General features: G+C 49.6%; 1 protein-coding gene across 1 annotated transcript in view; it reads left to right on the forward strand.

The window, feature by feature from the left end:
• CDADC1 (cytidine and dCMP deaminase domain containing 1) overlaps positions 1-15,128 on the forward strand; it is a 66,155-nt gene that overhangs the window by 14,876 nt on the left and 36,151 nt on the right. The window contains exons 3-4 of the mRNA XM_075337272.1: positions 413-593; positions 1,518-2,087. Of these exons, the coding sequence (XP_075193387.1) occupies positions 413-593; positions 1,518-2,087 (751 nt within the window). The remainder of the gene's footprint in view (positions 1-412; positions 594-1,517; positions 2,088-15,128) is intronic.

Below are 15,128 nucleotides of genomic sequence, written 5' to 3' on the forward strand. Positions count from 1 at the left end.
TTTTACAGATGGTGCTCATGTAAATCTGACGAGGTAAATGTTGTTTTTTAATTATTTTGCATAGTATTACTATCTAGATTAAAGGGTTGATCCAATCAAAGTTTGAAAATTCTAAAAAAAAGTTTGTTAAATTTCTGATATTTTTATAAATAAACACTAAGTTTACCTTTAACATAAAGTATAACGTGTCACGAAAAAAGTCTCAAAATTACTGGGATATGTTAAAGCATTCCAGAGTTATTGCTACATAAAATAGTGTGTCAGATTGAAAAATGGTCACTAAGGGTTAAAAAAAAAATGACTTATAAAAAGTAATGTGCAACGTCGTCTTTTTTTTTTAATTTCCGGTGTATTTTTGCACTCTGGATTTATTTTACATGGTGAATGTTTCTAAATCTGCTGATTCTTGCAGAAGATTAAGAAGACGGGGCTGGTAGTTGTGAGTAATATGAAGATCATCGGGCTCCACTGTTCCAGCAGCGAGCTCCATGCCGGTCAGATTGCCGTCATAAAGCATGGAGCGAGACTCAAGGACTGTGATCTCTATTTCTCCAGGAAGCCTTGCTCTACCTGCCTGAAAATGATTGTAAATGGTGAGCCGCGGGTAGATCCTTCTTACGGTGTATTAGATATACAGTGGAACCTTGCTTAACGAGAACAATCCGTTCTGGGACTGTGCTTGTTAATCAAGTTACTCGTTCAGCAGAGCAAGATTTCCCATAGGAAATCATTGCAATGCAGACAATTCGTTCCACAATGTGTTAAATGTCCCATCCTGGTCCCCTATTCTATCATTACACACATGCACAAAAACACAAACACACACAAACACATGCACACGCACATATTATATGCTCACCTTACCTTCCGTTCCATCGCCGGTCTCCTGGGACTTGCTGTTCTCCGGTGCGGGCCGTGTATCGGGTAACCATAACGACGAGGGCGGAACTTCCTGCCAGAGCGTTGACGTCAAAGGCAGAGCCGCTTGCCTCTGATTGGCCAGCACGCTGCCTTTGAGTAGCGGTGACAGGAACCAGGAAGTTCCTGCATTGTCGCTATGGATGCCTGGAGTGGAGCGGAGCAACGCACTACAGGACCCAGGAGACCGGCGATGAAACGGAAGGTACACATATTATATGCTCGCCTTACCTTCCGTTCCACCGCCGGCCTCATGGTACTTGTAGTTCGCCGCGATGTACCCGGGAACTATAAGAACCATGAGCCCGGCGGTGGAACGGAAGGTAAGGTGAGCATAATACTGTGTGCGTGCGTGTGTGTTTGTGTGTGTTTGTGTGTACATGTGTGTGTTTGTGTGGACTGCAAGTGCGGGTCAGAGCGCGGTGGATGTACGAAACCGGAAGTGTGTGCGGTGAGGATTTTGCTCGTCCAGCAAAGCTTTCTCGTAAAGCGGGTTACAAATTTACAGAAGGCTTTGCTTGTTAAGCGAAATTCTCGTTAAGCGAGGTTCCACTGTATACAGTATAGTAATGTACCCATATTACTTTTTTCTTTTCCAGCTGGCGTGAACCGTATCTCTTACTGGCCCTCAGATCCGGAGATGAGCCTTCAGCAAGGAAACTCTTCCCAAACCAGCCTTGGAGATGCCAGGCTGGATGCCAAGGCAGTGGAGAGGCTGAAATCGAACAGTCGTGCCCATGTGTGCGTGCTCCTGCAGCCCTTGGCGTGCTACATGGTGCAGTTTGTGGAAGAAACATCCTTGAAGTGTGACTTTGTACACAAGATTACCAGGATAGAGCCTGAATTTGCAAAAAGCACTTTTTATGAATATCGCCAGGAACGGGTTAAGGAGTATGAAGCTGTCTTTTTAATCTCCAGCGAAGACACCCACAAGGAGATCCTGAGGCTGATTGGATTGGAAAATCTGTGTGAGGACCCATATTTCATCGGCCTGAGGCAGAACATGAAGGAACTCGTCCTTATCCTTGCTACGGTTGCAGCCAGTGTTCCCAGCTACTCTGATTTTGGTTTCTACCTCAGTAACACAAGTGATGAGAACCCACAGGGACTTACCCAAGAAATTGCCCAGCACTGCACAATCCAGGCACGACTGCTGGCGTATCGCACTGGTCAGAGGCTCTTTATATTCACTCATTATAATAGTTAAAGGGGATGTCCCATAAATTGACATTTATCACCAAACCACAGTATAAGTGATAAATGTCTGCTAGCTGGGGCCGCACTTCTGGGACCCCCCTGAACCCTGGCCATCCATTTAATGTCTAGGAGACTAATGGAAAGAGGAAAGGACAGCTCCATAGACATTAAACAGTGGCAGAGCACATATACGCCTACGACTGTGGCAGAGCACATATACGCCTACGACTGTGGCAGAGCACATATACGCCTACAACTGTGGCAGAGCACATATACGCCTACAACTGTGGCAGAGCATATATACGCCTACGACTGTGGCAGAGAATATATACGCCTACAACTGTGGCAGAGCATATATACGCCTACAACTGTGGCAGAGCACATATACGCCTACAACTGTGGCAGAGCATATATACGCCTACAACTGTGGCAGAGCATATATACGCCTACAACTGTGGCAGAGAATATATACGCCTACAACTGTGGCAGAGAATATATACGCCTACGACTGTGGCAGAGCATATATACACCTACGACTGTGGCAGAGCATATATACGCCTACGACTGTGGCAGAGCATATATACGCCTACGACTGTGGCAGAGCATATATACGCCTACGACTGTGGCAGAGCGCGTATGCGCCTACGACTGTGGCAGAGCGCGTATGCGCCTACGACTGTGGCAGAGCGCGTATGCGCCTACGACTGTGGCAGAGCGCGTATGCGCCTACGACTGTGGCAGAGCGCGTATGCGCCTACGACTGTGGCAGAGCGCGTATGCGCCTACGACTGTGGCAGAGCGCGTATGCGCCTACGACTGTGGCAGAGCGCGTATGCGCCTACGACTGTGGCAGAGCGCGTATGCGCCTACGACTGTGGCAGAGCGCGTATGCGCCTACGACTGTGGCAGAGCGCGTATGCGCCTACGACTGTGGCAGAGCGCGTATGCGCCTACGACTGTGGCAGAGCGTGTATGCGCCTACGACTGTGGCAGAGCGCGTATACGCCTACGACTGTGGCAGAGCGCGTATACGCCTACGACTGTGGCAGAGCGCGTATACGCCTACGACTGTGGCAGAGCGCGTATACGCCTACGACTGGCAGAGCGCGTATACGCCTACGACTGTGGCAGAGCGCGTATACGCCTACGACTGGCAGAGCGCGTATACGCCTACGACTGTGGCAGAGCGCGTATACGCCTACGACTGTGGCAGAGCGCGTATACGCCTACGACTGTGGCAGAGCGCGTATACGCCTACGACTGTGGCAGAGCGCGTATGCGCCTACGACTGTGGCAGAGCGCGTATGCGCCTACGACTGTGGCAGAGCGCGTATACGCCTACGACTGGCAGAGCGCGTATACGCCTACGACTGTGGCAGAGCACGTATACGCCTACGACTGTGGCAGAGCGCGTATACGCCTACGACTGTGGCAGAGCGCGTATACGCCTACGACTGTGGCAGAGCGCGTATGCGCCTACGACTGTGGCAGAGCACGTATACGCCTACGACTGTGGCAGAGCGTGTATACGCCTACGACTGTGGCAGAGCGTGTATACGCCTACGACTGTGGCAGAGCGCGTATACGCCTACGACTGTGGCAGAGCGCGTATACGCCTACGACTGTGGCAGAGCACATATATGCCTATGGCCGTGGCAGAGCATCTACAGGTGCATCTCAATAAATTAGAATATCGTAAAAAAGTTAATTTATCTCAGTAATCTCTATATATAATTGTCTAATTCTGTCTGTAATGGAAATTCTGCATCGCTGATTGGTCGTGGGCGGGTGGTGCGACCAATCACCGCTGGCCCTGCTGGCTGGGAGATGCGGCTGCTTCCTATTTCCTCCTCGGCATGTCCCGCCCACCTCTCTGCTCAGCTGCCTCCGGATTGGATGTAGGTGTTGCTTAGGGAGTGGTGCGGGCAGGCCCCTTATATACCCGACTGCGGCCTTAGGAACGTGGCACAGACTGTCACAGAACCTGTGTTAGAGAGCAAATGGAGGGGAGAGGGGAAAATTAGCAAATGCAGGGAAAAATAATGATTGTGGTGTGATGGCACGATGTGTGTGGGCGGCGGTGGGTGCTGACGCTGGCCCTGTGTATGTAGAATACCCAATACGCTAGAATCGGGCCACCATCTAGTTCAATATAAAAAGGGAAACACATATATTATATAGAGTCATTACACACAGATGCATCTATTCCTATATTATATAGAGTCATTACACACAGAGAGATCTATTCCAAGTGTTTATTTCTGTTAATGTTGATGATTATTGATTACAGCCAATGAAAACCCAAAAGTCATTATCTCATAAAATTAGAATATTATATGAGAAAAAGTGATTTTAAACTCAGAAATGTTGGTGCCTACTGAAAAGTCTGTACAGTAAATGCCTCTATACTTGGCCGGGGCTCCTTTTGCATGAATTACTGCATCAATGCGGCGTGGCATGGAGGCGATCAGCCTGTGGCACTGCTGAGGTGTTATGGAAGCCCATGTTGCTTTCATAGCAGCCTTCAGCTCGTCTGCATTGTTGGGTCTGGTGTCTCTCATCTTCCTCTTGACAATACCCCATATATTCTCTATGGGGTTTAGGTCAGACGAGTTTGCTGGCCAATCAAGCTCAGAGATACTGTGGTTATTACACCAGGTATTGGTACTTTTGGCAGTGTGGACAGGTGCCAAGTCCTGCTGGAAAATGAAATCTCCATCTCCAAAAAGCTTGTCGGCAGAGGGAAGCATGAAGTGCTCTAAAATTTCAGGTAGACAGCTGCGCTGACTTTGGTCTTGATAAAACACAGTGGACCTACACCAGCAGATGACATGGCTCCCCAAACCACACTGATTGTGGAAACTTCACACTAGACCTCAGCAGCTTGGATTGTGGCCTCTCCACTCTTCCTCCGGACTCTGGGGCCTTGATTTCCAAATGAAATGCAAAATGTCATTTAATCTGAAAACAACACCTTGGACCACTGAGCACAGTCCAGTTCTTTTTCTCCTTGGCCCAGGTAAGATGCTTCTGGCGTTGTCTATTGGTCATCAGTGGCTTGACGCAAGGAATGTGACACTTGTAGCCCATGTCCTGGATACGTCTGTGTGCGGTGGCTCTTGAAGTACTGACTCCAGCAGCAGTCCACTCCTTGTGAATCTCTCCCAAATTTTTGAATGGCCTTTTCTGACCAATCCTATTAAAGCTGCCGTTATCCCTGGTGCTTGTGCACCTTTTTCTACTACTTTTTCCTACCACTCAACCTTCCTAATATGCTTGGGTACAGCACTCTGTGAACAGCCAGCTTCTTTAGCAATGACCTCTTTTGGCTTACCCTCCTCGTGGAGTGTATTAATGACTGCCTTCTGGACATCTGGCAAGTCAGCAGTCTTCCCCATGATTGTGTAGCCCACTGAACCAGACTAAGGGACCATTTTAAACGCTTAGGAAGTCTTTGCAGGTGTTTTCTGTTGACTATTCTAATTTTCTGAGATAATGACTTTTGGGTTTTCATTGGCTGTAAGCCATAATCATCAACATTAACAGAAATAAACACTTGAAATAGATCACTCTGTAATGACTCTATATAATATGTTTCCCTTTTTGTATTGAATTACTGAAATTAACTTTTTGATGATTTTCTAATTTATTGAGAGGACTATGACCATGGCAGAGCACATATATGCCTATGACTCCATGCAAACTCTTCCTTGCTGCCAGAGTGCAGTAAGAAGGTAAAGCGAGTACAGGACTCCAATTTGAGTGCCAGGTGATCAGAGGTTTACTCCCTATTCTGTGGAGTGACATACATTTCGGAATGACCCCTTTAAATTTGTAGTACACTTAAGGGGATTTTCAAAGATCAGAAAAAAATGTCCAAAGGGATAATATTCGAGGGGGCTGCTGATAAATCTTTGGCTTTACCCAGAAAGAAATGAGATTGCATTATAAAACTCTACATTTATTCCACATACTCTCCACTGATGTCAACACACTTCTTACATCGGTATTCCAAGTTCTGTAAGCCTAGCAAAAAAAAGGATTTCTTTGTCGCTCCATTGGGAGACCCAGACAATTGGGTGTATAGCTATTGCCTCTGGAGGCCACACAAAGTATTACACTTAAAAGTGTAAGGCCCCTCCCCTTCTGGCTATACACCCCCAGTGGGATCACTGGCTCACCAGTTTTGTGCTTTGTGCGAAGGAGGCAACACATCCACGCATAGCTCCACTTTTTAGTCAGCAGCAGCTGCTGACTATGTCGGATGGAAGAAAAGAGGACACATATAGTGTCCCCAGCATGCTCCCTTCTCACCCCACTGTATGTCGGAGGTGTTTGTAAGGTTGAGGTACCCATTGCGGGTACGGCGGCAGGAGCCCACATGCTGATTCCTTCCCCATCCCTTTTTACAGGGCTCTGGGTGAAGTGGGATTTACCGGTCTCCAGGCACTGAGACCGTGCTCCATCTACAGCCCCTGGAGAAGATGCTGGATGGAGCGGAGTACATCAGGGACATGGCCCTGCTTCCTCAAGGTACTCTGTGTCCCCGTGCATTTGGCGCTCACACCGCAGCATGCTGGGTGTTGTAGTGCGCCGGGGGACATCAGCGCTGCGGCGCCTGTGCCATGGCCTCATTCAGCTTTGCTGAAGCAGGCTCACTTATGGGAATTGGTCGCGCCGGCCGCTGGGACTGCGGCGCGGCTGGCACTTGTAGTGCGCCGGGGACTTCAGCGCGGCCTGCGCTTTTACGGCGGCCGCGCTGATAACTAGAGTCCCCGGCTTTTGCGGCCTGCTTCCGTTCGTTCCTGCCCCCAGACCTGCCAGTCAGGAGAGGGGCGGGACGCTGACCACTTCCAGGAATCGGTCGCGCCGGCCGCTGGCAGCGGCGCGGCTGGCACTTGTGGTGCGCCGGGGACTTCAGCGCGGCCCGCGCTTTTACGGCGGCCGCGCTGATAACTAGAGTCCCCGGCTTTTGCGGCCTGCTTCCGTTCGTTCCCGCCCCCAGACCTGCCAGTCAGGAGAGGGGCGGGACGCTGGCTACTCCTATGAATCGGTCGCGCCGGCCGCTGGAACTGCGGCGCGGCTGGCACTTGTGGTGCGCCGGGGACTTCAGCGCGGCCCGCGCTTTTACGGCGGCCGCGCTGTTAACTCGAGTCCCCGGCTTCTGGGCCTAGTCTCCCTTCGTTACCGCCCACAGCCCTGACAGTCAGGGTAGGGGCGTGACGCTGCATAGAGCAGAGCTGAGAGCTGGAGTATGTTTTGCATACTCCACCCCTCTCACTGTGTGCACTGTGAATCCGGATTCCCGCACTTTCTCAGGCACGCCCACGGCTTCCTTCTCTACAAGGACACCGGCAGCCATTAGTGTCAGTTTCTGTACGATACAGAGACAAGTGTGGAAGACCCTGGCATTCTGATAGTCACACAATCGCTGTAACAGGCGTTAAGCAGCACCTGTGGTGCTAACCCCACTAGTGCAGAAGTGCACTTATAGATATGCTTGTACTATATACATTGCACTGTTTGGTCGCACGTTGTATATACCCTCCTGGATTATGCGGAGGAGTTATCAGCATATTCTCTGTGTAAAACAAAGGTGCAGAACCACATGTTTTTCTATACAGCTGGTACAGCATGTACGGCTATACGGCCGGCAGGTACATAGACTCCCATTGTATGCACTAATGGCCAAGGGATGAGGACGGTGTCTGCAGTATTTACTGACAGTTTTTCTGAGACTATGGCTATGATACTAGAAGCCTAGCAGTCCGGACATGTCTCTCACAATATGGGCACTGTTGAATCATTGATCCATGGCCCCCCTCAGTGTGAATAACTAACAGCTCCGGGAATGTCACACGCATCCCAGAGTCACGGCTCTGCACGGACGTCAGTCCCAGACAGCCTAAGTGGGCTCGCTATGAGCGGCCTCGGTTTCATCAGGGTCCTAACAGAAGGACTCGCTGTGTAATGAGGCGGAAGTAGCGGCTCAGGATTCTGATCCTGAGACCGCTCTCAATCTGGATACACCTGATTGTGACGCCATAGTAAATAATCTTATAGCGTCCATCTATAGAATGTGGGTTATTTCTCACAGCTCCTCCAGTGGAGGAGTCAGCTTCACGTATTTTTCTGGACCACTCTGCCTTCAGAGAGGCAGTCCAGGAACACCACGCTTATCCAGATATGCGCTTCTCCAAACGGCTTAGGATACACGTTATCCCTGTCCCCTGACTTGGTCAAGGACTGGACCCAATGTCCCGAGCGGCATTCTCCAATCTCCAGGCTTGTAGCTAGATCCATAGTTGCAGTGGGAGATGGAACTGCAAACTCAAAGATGCCACTGACAGACAGATGGATCTCTGGTCGAAAGCCATCTATGAAGCTGTCGGCGCACCGTTGGCTCCGGCATTCTCTCCCTTGGGGCACTCCAAGCTATTTCAGCTTGTCTTACACAGATTGACACGGTTACACGTACATCTGTGCCGCAGGTGGCATCCTTAACCTCTCAAATGTCTGCATTTGTTTCTTACGCGATTCAGGTTGTCCTGGACTCTGCGAACCGTGCGGCGGTAGCCTCCGCTACTCCGTGTTTTTTAGCAGAGCCTGGTCTGCTCGTTAAGTGAATGGAAGGCAGATTCTGCTTCCAAAAAAGGTTGCCTAACCAGTTGCCTTTTTCTGCTGACCGACTGTTTGGTGAGCGTTGGATGTAACCATCAAACAGTCCAGGGGTAAGGATTCATCCTTTCCTCAGCCCGGACACAACAAACCCCAACAGAGCAAGAGGCAGTCGGGGTTTTCGGCCTTTTCGAGGCTCGGGCAGGTCCCATTTTTCCTCGTCCAATGTGGACTCAAAAGGATCAGAGGAGCTTAGATTCTTAGCGGGCTCAGTCTCGCCCAAAAAAGCGACAGTCTGAAAACCCGCTTCCAAGGCGGCTTCCTCATGACTTGCGGCCTCGGTCGGTAGCAGGCTCTCCCGCCTTGGCGATATTTAGCTGCCATAGGTCAATGACCATTGAGTGTGAGACATTCTGTCTCACGGGTACAGGATAGAGCTCACTTCTCGTCCTCCAACTCGATTCTTCAGAATTTCTCCACCTCCCGGCCGGGCCGCTGCTCTTCTGCAAACAGGGTGCACTCTATAGGCAGAAAGAGTGATGACCCCCGTTCCTCTTCAGGAACAAGGTCACGGTTTTTACCCCAAATTCTTTGCGGTACCTATAACAACGGGCCGTTCCGTCCCGTTCTGGATCTAAAAATGCTCAGCAAGCTCGTGGACACCAGGCGGTTCCGGATGGAATCCCTCCGCCATGTCATCGCCTCAAGGTCCCAAGGATATTTCCTAGCATCATTAGGCATCAAGGATGCTTATCCACACGTGCCGATTGATCCAGAGCACTAGCGTTTCTACGCTTCGTTATAGGAGACGAACACCCTCTGTTCGTAGCTCTACCTTCCGGCTAGCGACAGTCCAACTGGTCTTCGCCAAGGTCAGGGCAGCAGTAGTCACAGTCCTGCACTCTCAGGGTCACTCTGTGGTCCCGTATTTAGACGATCTACTTGTCAAGGCACTCTCTTAGGAAACATGCCAACACTGCCCGAACGTTGCGCTGGAGACTCTCTAGAGTTTTGGGTGGATCATCAACTTTTTAAAGTCAGATCCGACCCCGACCCTATCGATAACATATCTAGGCATAGAGTTTCTTACTCTCTCAGCGATAGTGAAGCTGCCGCTAGACAAACAGCATTCACTACGGGCTGCAAGCTCTTCTTTAAGAACCAGTCGCACACATTGAGACGCCTCATGCACTTCCTACGTAAGATGGTAGCAATGGAGGCAGTTCCTTTCGCGCAGTTTTACTGCGTCCACTACAATGGGACATTCTCCGCCAATGGGACGAGGAGTCGACGTCCCTCAACAGAGTCGTCGTTCTTTCTCAGGCGGCCAAGGAATCTCTACGGTGGTGGCTTCTTCTCACCTCTTGGTCAAAAGGAAGGTCCTTCCTATCCCCGTCCTGGGCGATAGTTACGACAGACGCGAGTCTATCAGGGTGGGGAGCAGTTTTTCTCCACTACAGCGCTCAGGGTACGTGGACTCAGCAAGAGTCCACTCTTCAGATCAATGTTCTTGAACACAGAGCAGTGTATTTTGCCCTACAATCCTTCCAACAGCGGCTGGAAAGCAAGCATATCCGACTTCAGTCGGACAGCTCCACAGCGGTGGCATACATCAACCACCAAGGAAGAACGCGCAACCGGCAAGCTTTCCAGGAAGTCCGGCAGGTTCTGATGTGGGTGGAAGACACGGCATCCACCATATCCACAATTCACATCCCAAGTGTGGAAACTAGGAAGCTGACTTCCTAAGTCGCTGAGGTGTGGCCGAAAGAGTATGGTCTCCTCACCCGGACGGGTTTCAGGAGATCTGGCGCCGCTGACAGAGGCCGGACGTCGATCTAATGGCGTCACGGCACAACAACAATGTGCCAGCTTCATGGCACGGTTTCACAATCATCGAGCTCTGGCGGCAAACGCCTTAGTTCAGCATTGGTCGCAGTTCCAGCTACCTTAGGTGCCACCTCTGGCATTGTTGCCCAGAGTACTGCGCTAGATCAAGACCGACTGCGGCCGCGCCATCCTCGTCGCTACAAATTGGCCGAGGATGTTGTGGTACTCGGTTCTGTGGTGCCTCACGGTAGGCTAACCGGGGGCACTACCAGACCAATCAGACTGGCTGTCTCAAGGGCCATTCTTCCATTTGAATTCTACGGCCCTCAACCGGATAGTGTGGCATTGAGTCCTGGAACCTAGTGTCGTCAGGATTACCTCAGGACGTGGTTGCCACCATGAGACAGGCTAGCATACCAACGTCCGCCAAGATTGACCACAGGACGTGGAAGATGTTCTTATCTCGGTGCTCGGCGCAGGGTGTTTCTCCCTGGCCGGTTGCATCGTCTATGTTTCCTTCCTTCCTGCAATCTAGGTAGGAAAATGGGTTGTCGCTCAGTTCCCTTTAGGGACAAGTCTCAGCGCTATCTGTATTTTTTCAGAAACGACGACTTCCTCAGGTACGCACGTTCCTACGGGGAGTTTGTCTTCTCAGCACTCCGTACAAGCGGCCGTTAGAGCCCTGAGATCTGAACAAGGTTCTAATTGCTCTCCAGATGCCGCCTTTCGAGCCTTTGAAGGATGTCTCCCTTCCCGTTTTTCACGGGAAGTGGCCTTCTAGTAACGGTCTCGTCTCTTAGGAGAGTTTCCGAGCTAGCAACGCTCTCATACAAACTCCCTTCCTGGTCCTTCACCAGGACAGGGTAGTTCTGCGTCCGGTTCCGGAATTTCTCCCTAAGGTGGTATCCCATTTTCATATCAATCAGGATATCACCTCACCTTCTTTGTGTCCTCGTCCAGTCCATCAATTTCAGAAAGATTTGCATCTGTTGGTTCTGGTGAGAGCACTCAGGTTCTACTTCCCGCATGGCGCTCCTGCGCCACCCGGATGCACTCTTTGTCCTTGTCGCTGGTCGGCGTAAACAGTCGCAAGCTTCCAGATCCACCCTTGCTCGGGGGCTCGAGGAACCAATTCTTGAAACCTACAGTTCTACTGGGCTTCTGGTTCTCTCAAGGCCGAAGGCCCATTCTACCAGAGCCGTGGGTGCATCCTGGGCATTACGGCACCAGGCTACGGCTCAGCAGGTGTGTCAGGCACCCACCTGGTCGAGTCTACTTACTTTTACCAAGCATTATCAGATGCATACCTACGCTTCGGCAGACGCCAGCCTAGGTAGATAAGTCATTCAGGCGGCGGTTGGCCACCTGTAGGAGAGGGCCGTTTGACGGCCCTATCATGAGGTATTCTGTTACCCACCCAGGGATTGCTTTTGGACATCCCAATTGTCTGGGTCTCCCAATGGAGCGACAAAGAAGAAGGGAATTTTGTTTACTTACCGTAAATTCCTTTTCTTCTAGCTCCAATTGGGAGACCCAGCACCCGCCCTGTTTTCTCGGGGTTTTTCTGTTTTTTCGGATACACATGTTGTTCATGTGGTATGGTTCAGTTCTCCGATGTTTCCTCGGATTGAATTGGTCTTTAAACCAGTTATTGGCTTTCCTCCTTCTTGCTTTGGCACTAAAACTGGTGAGCCAGTGATCCCACTGGGGGTGTATAGCCAGAAGGGGAGGGGCCTTACACTTTTAAGTGTAATACTTTGTGTGGCCTCCAGAGGCAATAGCTATACACCCAATTGTCTGGGTCTCCCAATTGGAGCTAGAAGAAAAGGAATTTACGGTAAGTAAACAAAATTCCCTTCTTTGGTTGTGCCTCAAACCAGGCATTCGTAGCAGCCATGGTATCAGAAATGGTGTGAAATTTGGTACCCTTGAGGTTTCCCTTCAGGTTTTGAAACAGATGAAAGTTGTTGGGAGCTAGATCTAGTGAAGAAGGTGGGTGGTCAACCAGCTGGAAGCCCAACTCTGCCAGTTTTGCTGTGGTCACTTGTGCAGTGTGAGCGGAGGTGTTGTCTTGCAGGAACAAGATTCCTTTATACATCTTGCCGCGCCTTTTGGCCTTCCAAGCTGCCTTCAATTGGTCTAAAAGTTCAATGCAATACCTTGCATTGATGGTGGAACCCTTTTGAAGGTAGTCCACTAGCAGCACGCCCTCCTTATCCCAGAACACAGACGCCATTACCTTAGTGGCTGATTTTTGCACCATGAACTTCCTTGGACGAGGAGAATCACTGTGACTCCACTCTTGACTGCTCCTTGTTTTCAGGGTCATACAAATAAATCCAGGTCTCCTCCATAGTGAAGGAAGTTCTTATCAGTCCGGAAACGCCGACAAATGGACAGGGAAGTTTTCACTTGCATGTTTCTCTGATCTGTTGTCAAACATGTGGGGACCCACTTTGCAGATAGGTTCCTCCTGTCCAAATGTTCATGGATAATGACACAAACACGTTCATGGGAAATCCCCATGATGTCTGCTATTGCTTTAGCTGAAATTCGTCGATTCTTCAGTATGAGGTTGTGCACAGCATCAACGATCTCCGGAACAACAACCACTCTCTCGTCCAGGACATTCCTCATCATTGGTGCTGAAGTGGCCAGTTTTAAATTTGGCATCCCAGTTCTTAACTGTGGAATATGAAGGGCATTGATTCCCCAATGTCTGTGACACATCACCATGAATATCCTTTGCAGACTTTCCTTGCAGAAACAAGAATTTTATCACTCCTCTGTTGCTGTGAATATCGTATTAGACTCCGCCATTTTGTTTTCCCGCGTACACATGAGGCTTTCATGGGATACGTTACCATAGAAACAAGAAAATATCATAAAGCCAAAGACTTATCAGCAGCCCCTCGTAGTAATAAAGGAACCTCTACTTATCTGATCTATCGGTTCTCTATGTCGGTCTGTGTTTACTTGGCTGAGGTGATGACAAACCTCGCTCATTATGTACTTCTGAAAGCAGTCACCAGTCGCGGTAGTTTGTGTCACAAGATTGCTGAGGTCTGTGATTGGCTGCAGCACTTGCACAGGTAGGCGAATATGTCTTTGTTCTAGTCAAGTAAACAGACTAATTGGTAGCAGGAGAGCTGGAGTGGCGGGAGAGTTATGTGGTTAAAGGGGTTTTTCCGGTCTAGAATGAAATGTCTGCGGTCACTTTTTGTTACCGCAGATTTGTGAATCGGGAACGGCGGTCAAGTATATGAAGTGTATTGAGCAACGCCGCCCCCGCTAGTCAGGTTCTGGCAGGGAGTATGCATAGTGCACACTTGACTGCCGTACCTGGAGTAGACAATGATGAATCCTCACAGCGCACATTGTGTACTCTGAGAGGATTCACAAGTCTGCAGCCACACAGAGTGACTCTGGTTTTTTATTGTAGACAGGACAACCCCTTTAAAGGGAACCTGTCAGGTGCGATATGCCCCCAGGACCATAAGCAGTTATATATATTACTGGGTATATATTACTAATCCCTGCATAACTGTCCCTGTATCTAGTAGCATAGATAAAGTATTTCTAAAGATCTTTTATTATATGCTAATGGGGCTAGGGACTAGTCGCAAGGGTGTGATTTCCCCTGGCTAGTCGGCCCCTTAGCATGTTAGTACGCCCCTGTGGGCGTGCTAACATGTTAATGAATGCGCAGGCAGTGTCATAGGATGGTCGCGCTCACCTCTCTGCTGCCATCGCGTATGAGTCCTGGATTTCAGCTCAGTGTGCATGATTCCAGACTTTCAGTCATGGGCACTGCATGGATTTGAAACGAGGACTCGTATACCCGGCTTCATAGTGCGCATGACCGCCGGGTGTTCCCTTTAAGCTTGCCATTCACATTGGCTCAAGTCCCCCATTCCGAATCCTTTTTCCCACATTAAAATCAACTTGCACGTTCACTAATGAGTCTGGTGATCTTGGAGGAGGCGCTATTTTCAGCTGCTATCGGCTAGGACTAACTAAGTCCCAATGGAGTATACCTACACAACACTTTTAAGTTATGATTCAGTCTCTGGTAGGGCATACAAACCCCTGTGGCCCCGATTCATCCTTGTCTTTGTGCAAAAAGGTTCTAATGGTGACTTTTATCTTTACGCCTCATTCATTACATAATTAGCTCATTTTTTTTTAAAGTGAAATTTACTCTGTTCATCTGTTTTTATTTTTTTGTTTAACAATGTGGATCTGTTTTTTCGTTTTCCAGATATTTCTTTGTCGCTCCATTGGGAGACCCAGACAATTGGTGTATAGCTTCTGACTCCGGAGGCCACACAAAGTGTAAAAAGTGTAACCCCTCCCCTCTGCCTATACACCCCCCCGTGCATCACGGGCTCCTCAGTTTTATGCTTTGTGTTGAAGGAGGCACACATTCACTCATGCTCCCATTTTAGTCAGCAGCAGCTGCTGATTGTATCGGATGGAAGAAAAGAGGGCCTCTAACAGGGCTCCCGGCATGCTCCCTTCTCACCCCACTAAGTCGGCGGTGTTGTTAAGGTTGAGGTACCCAT

This window comes from Anomaloglossus baeobatrachus, chromosome 2 (assembly GCF_048569485.1).
Source record: "Anomaloglossus baeobatrachus isolate aAnoBae1 chromosome 2, aAnoBae1.hap1, whole genome shotgun sequence".
Lineage (NCBI taxonomy): Eukaryota > Metazoa > Chordata > Amphibia > Anura > Aromobatidae > Anomaloglossus > Anomaloglossus baeobatrachus.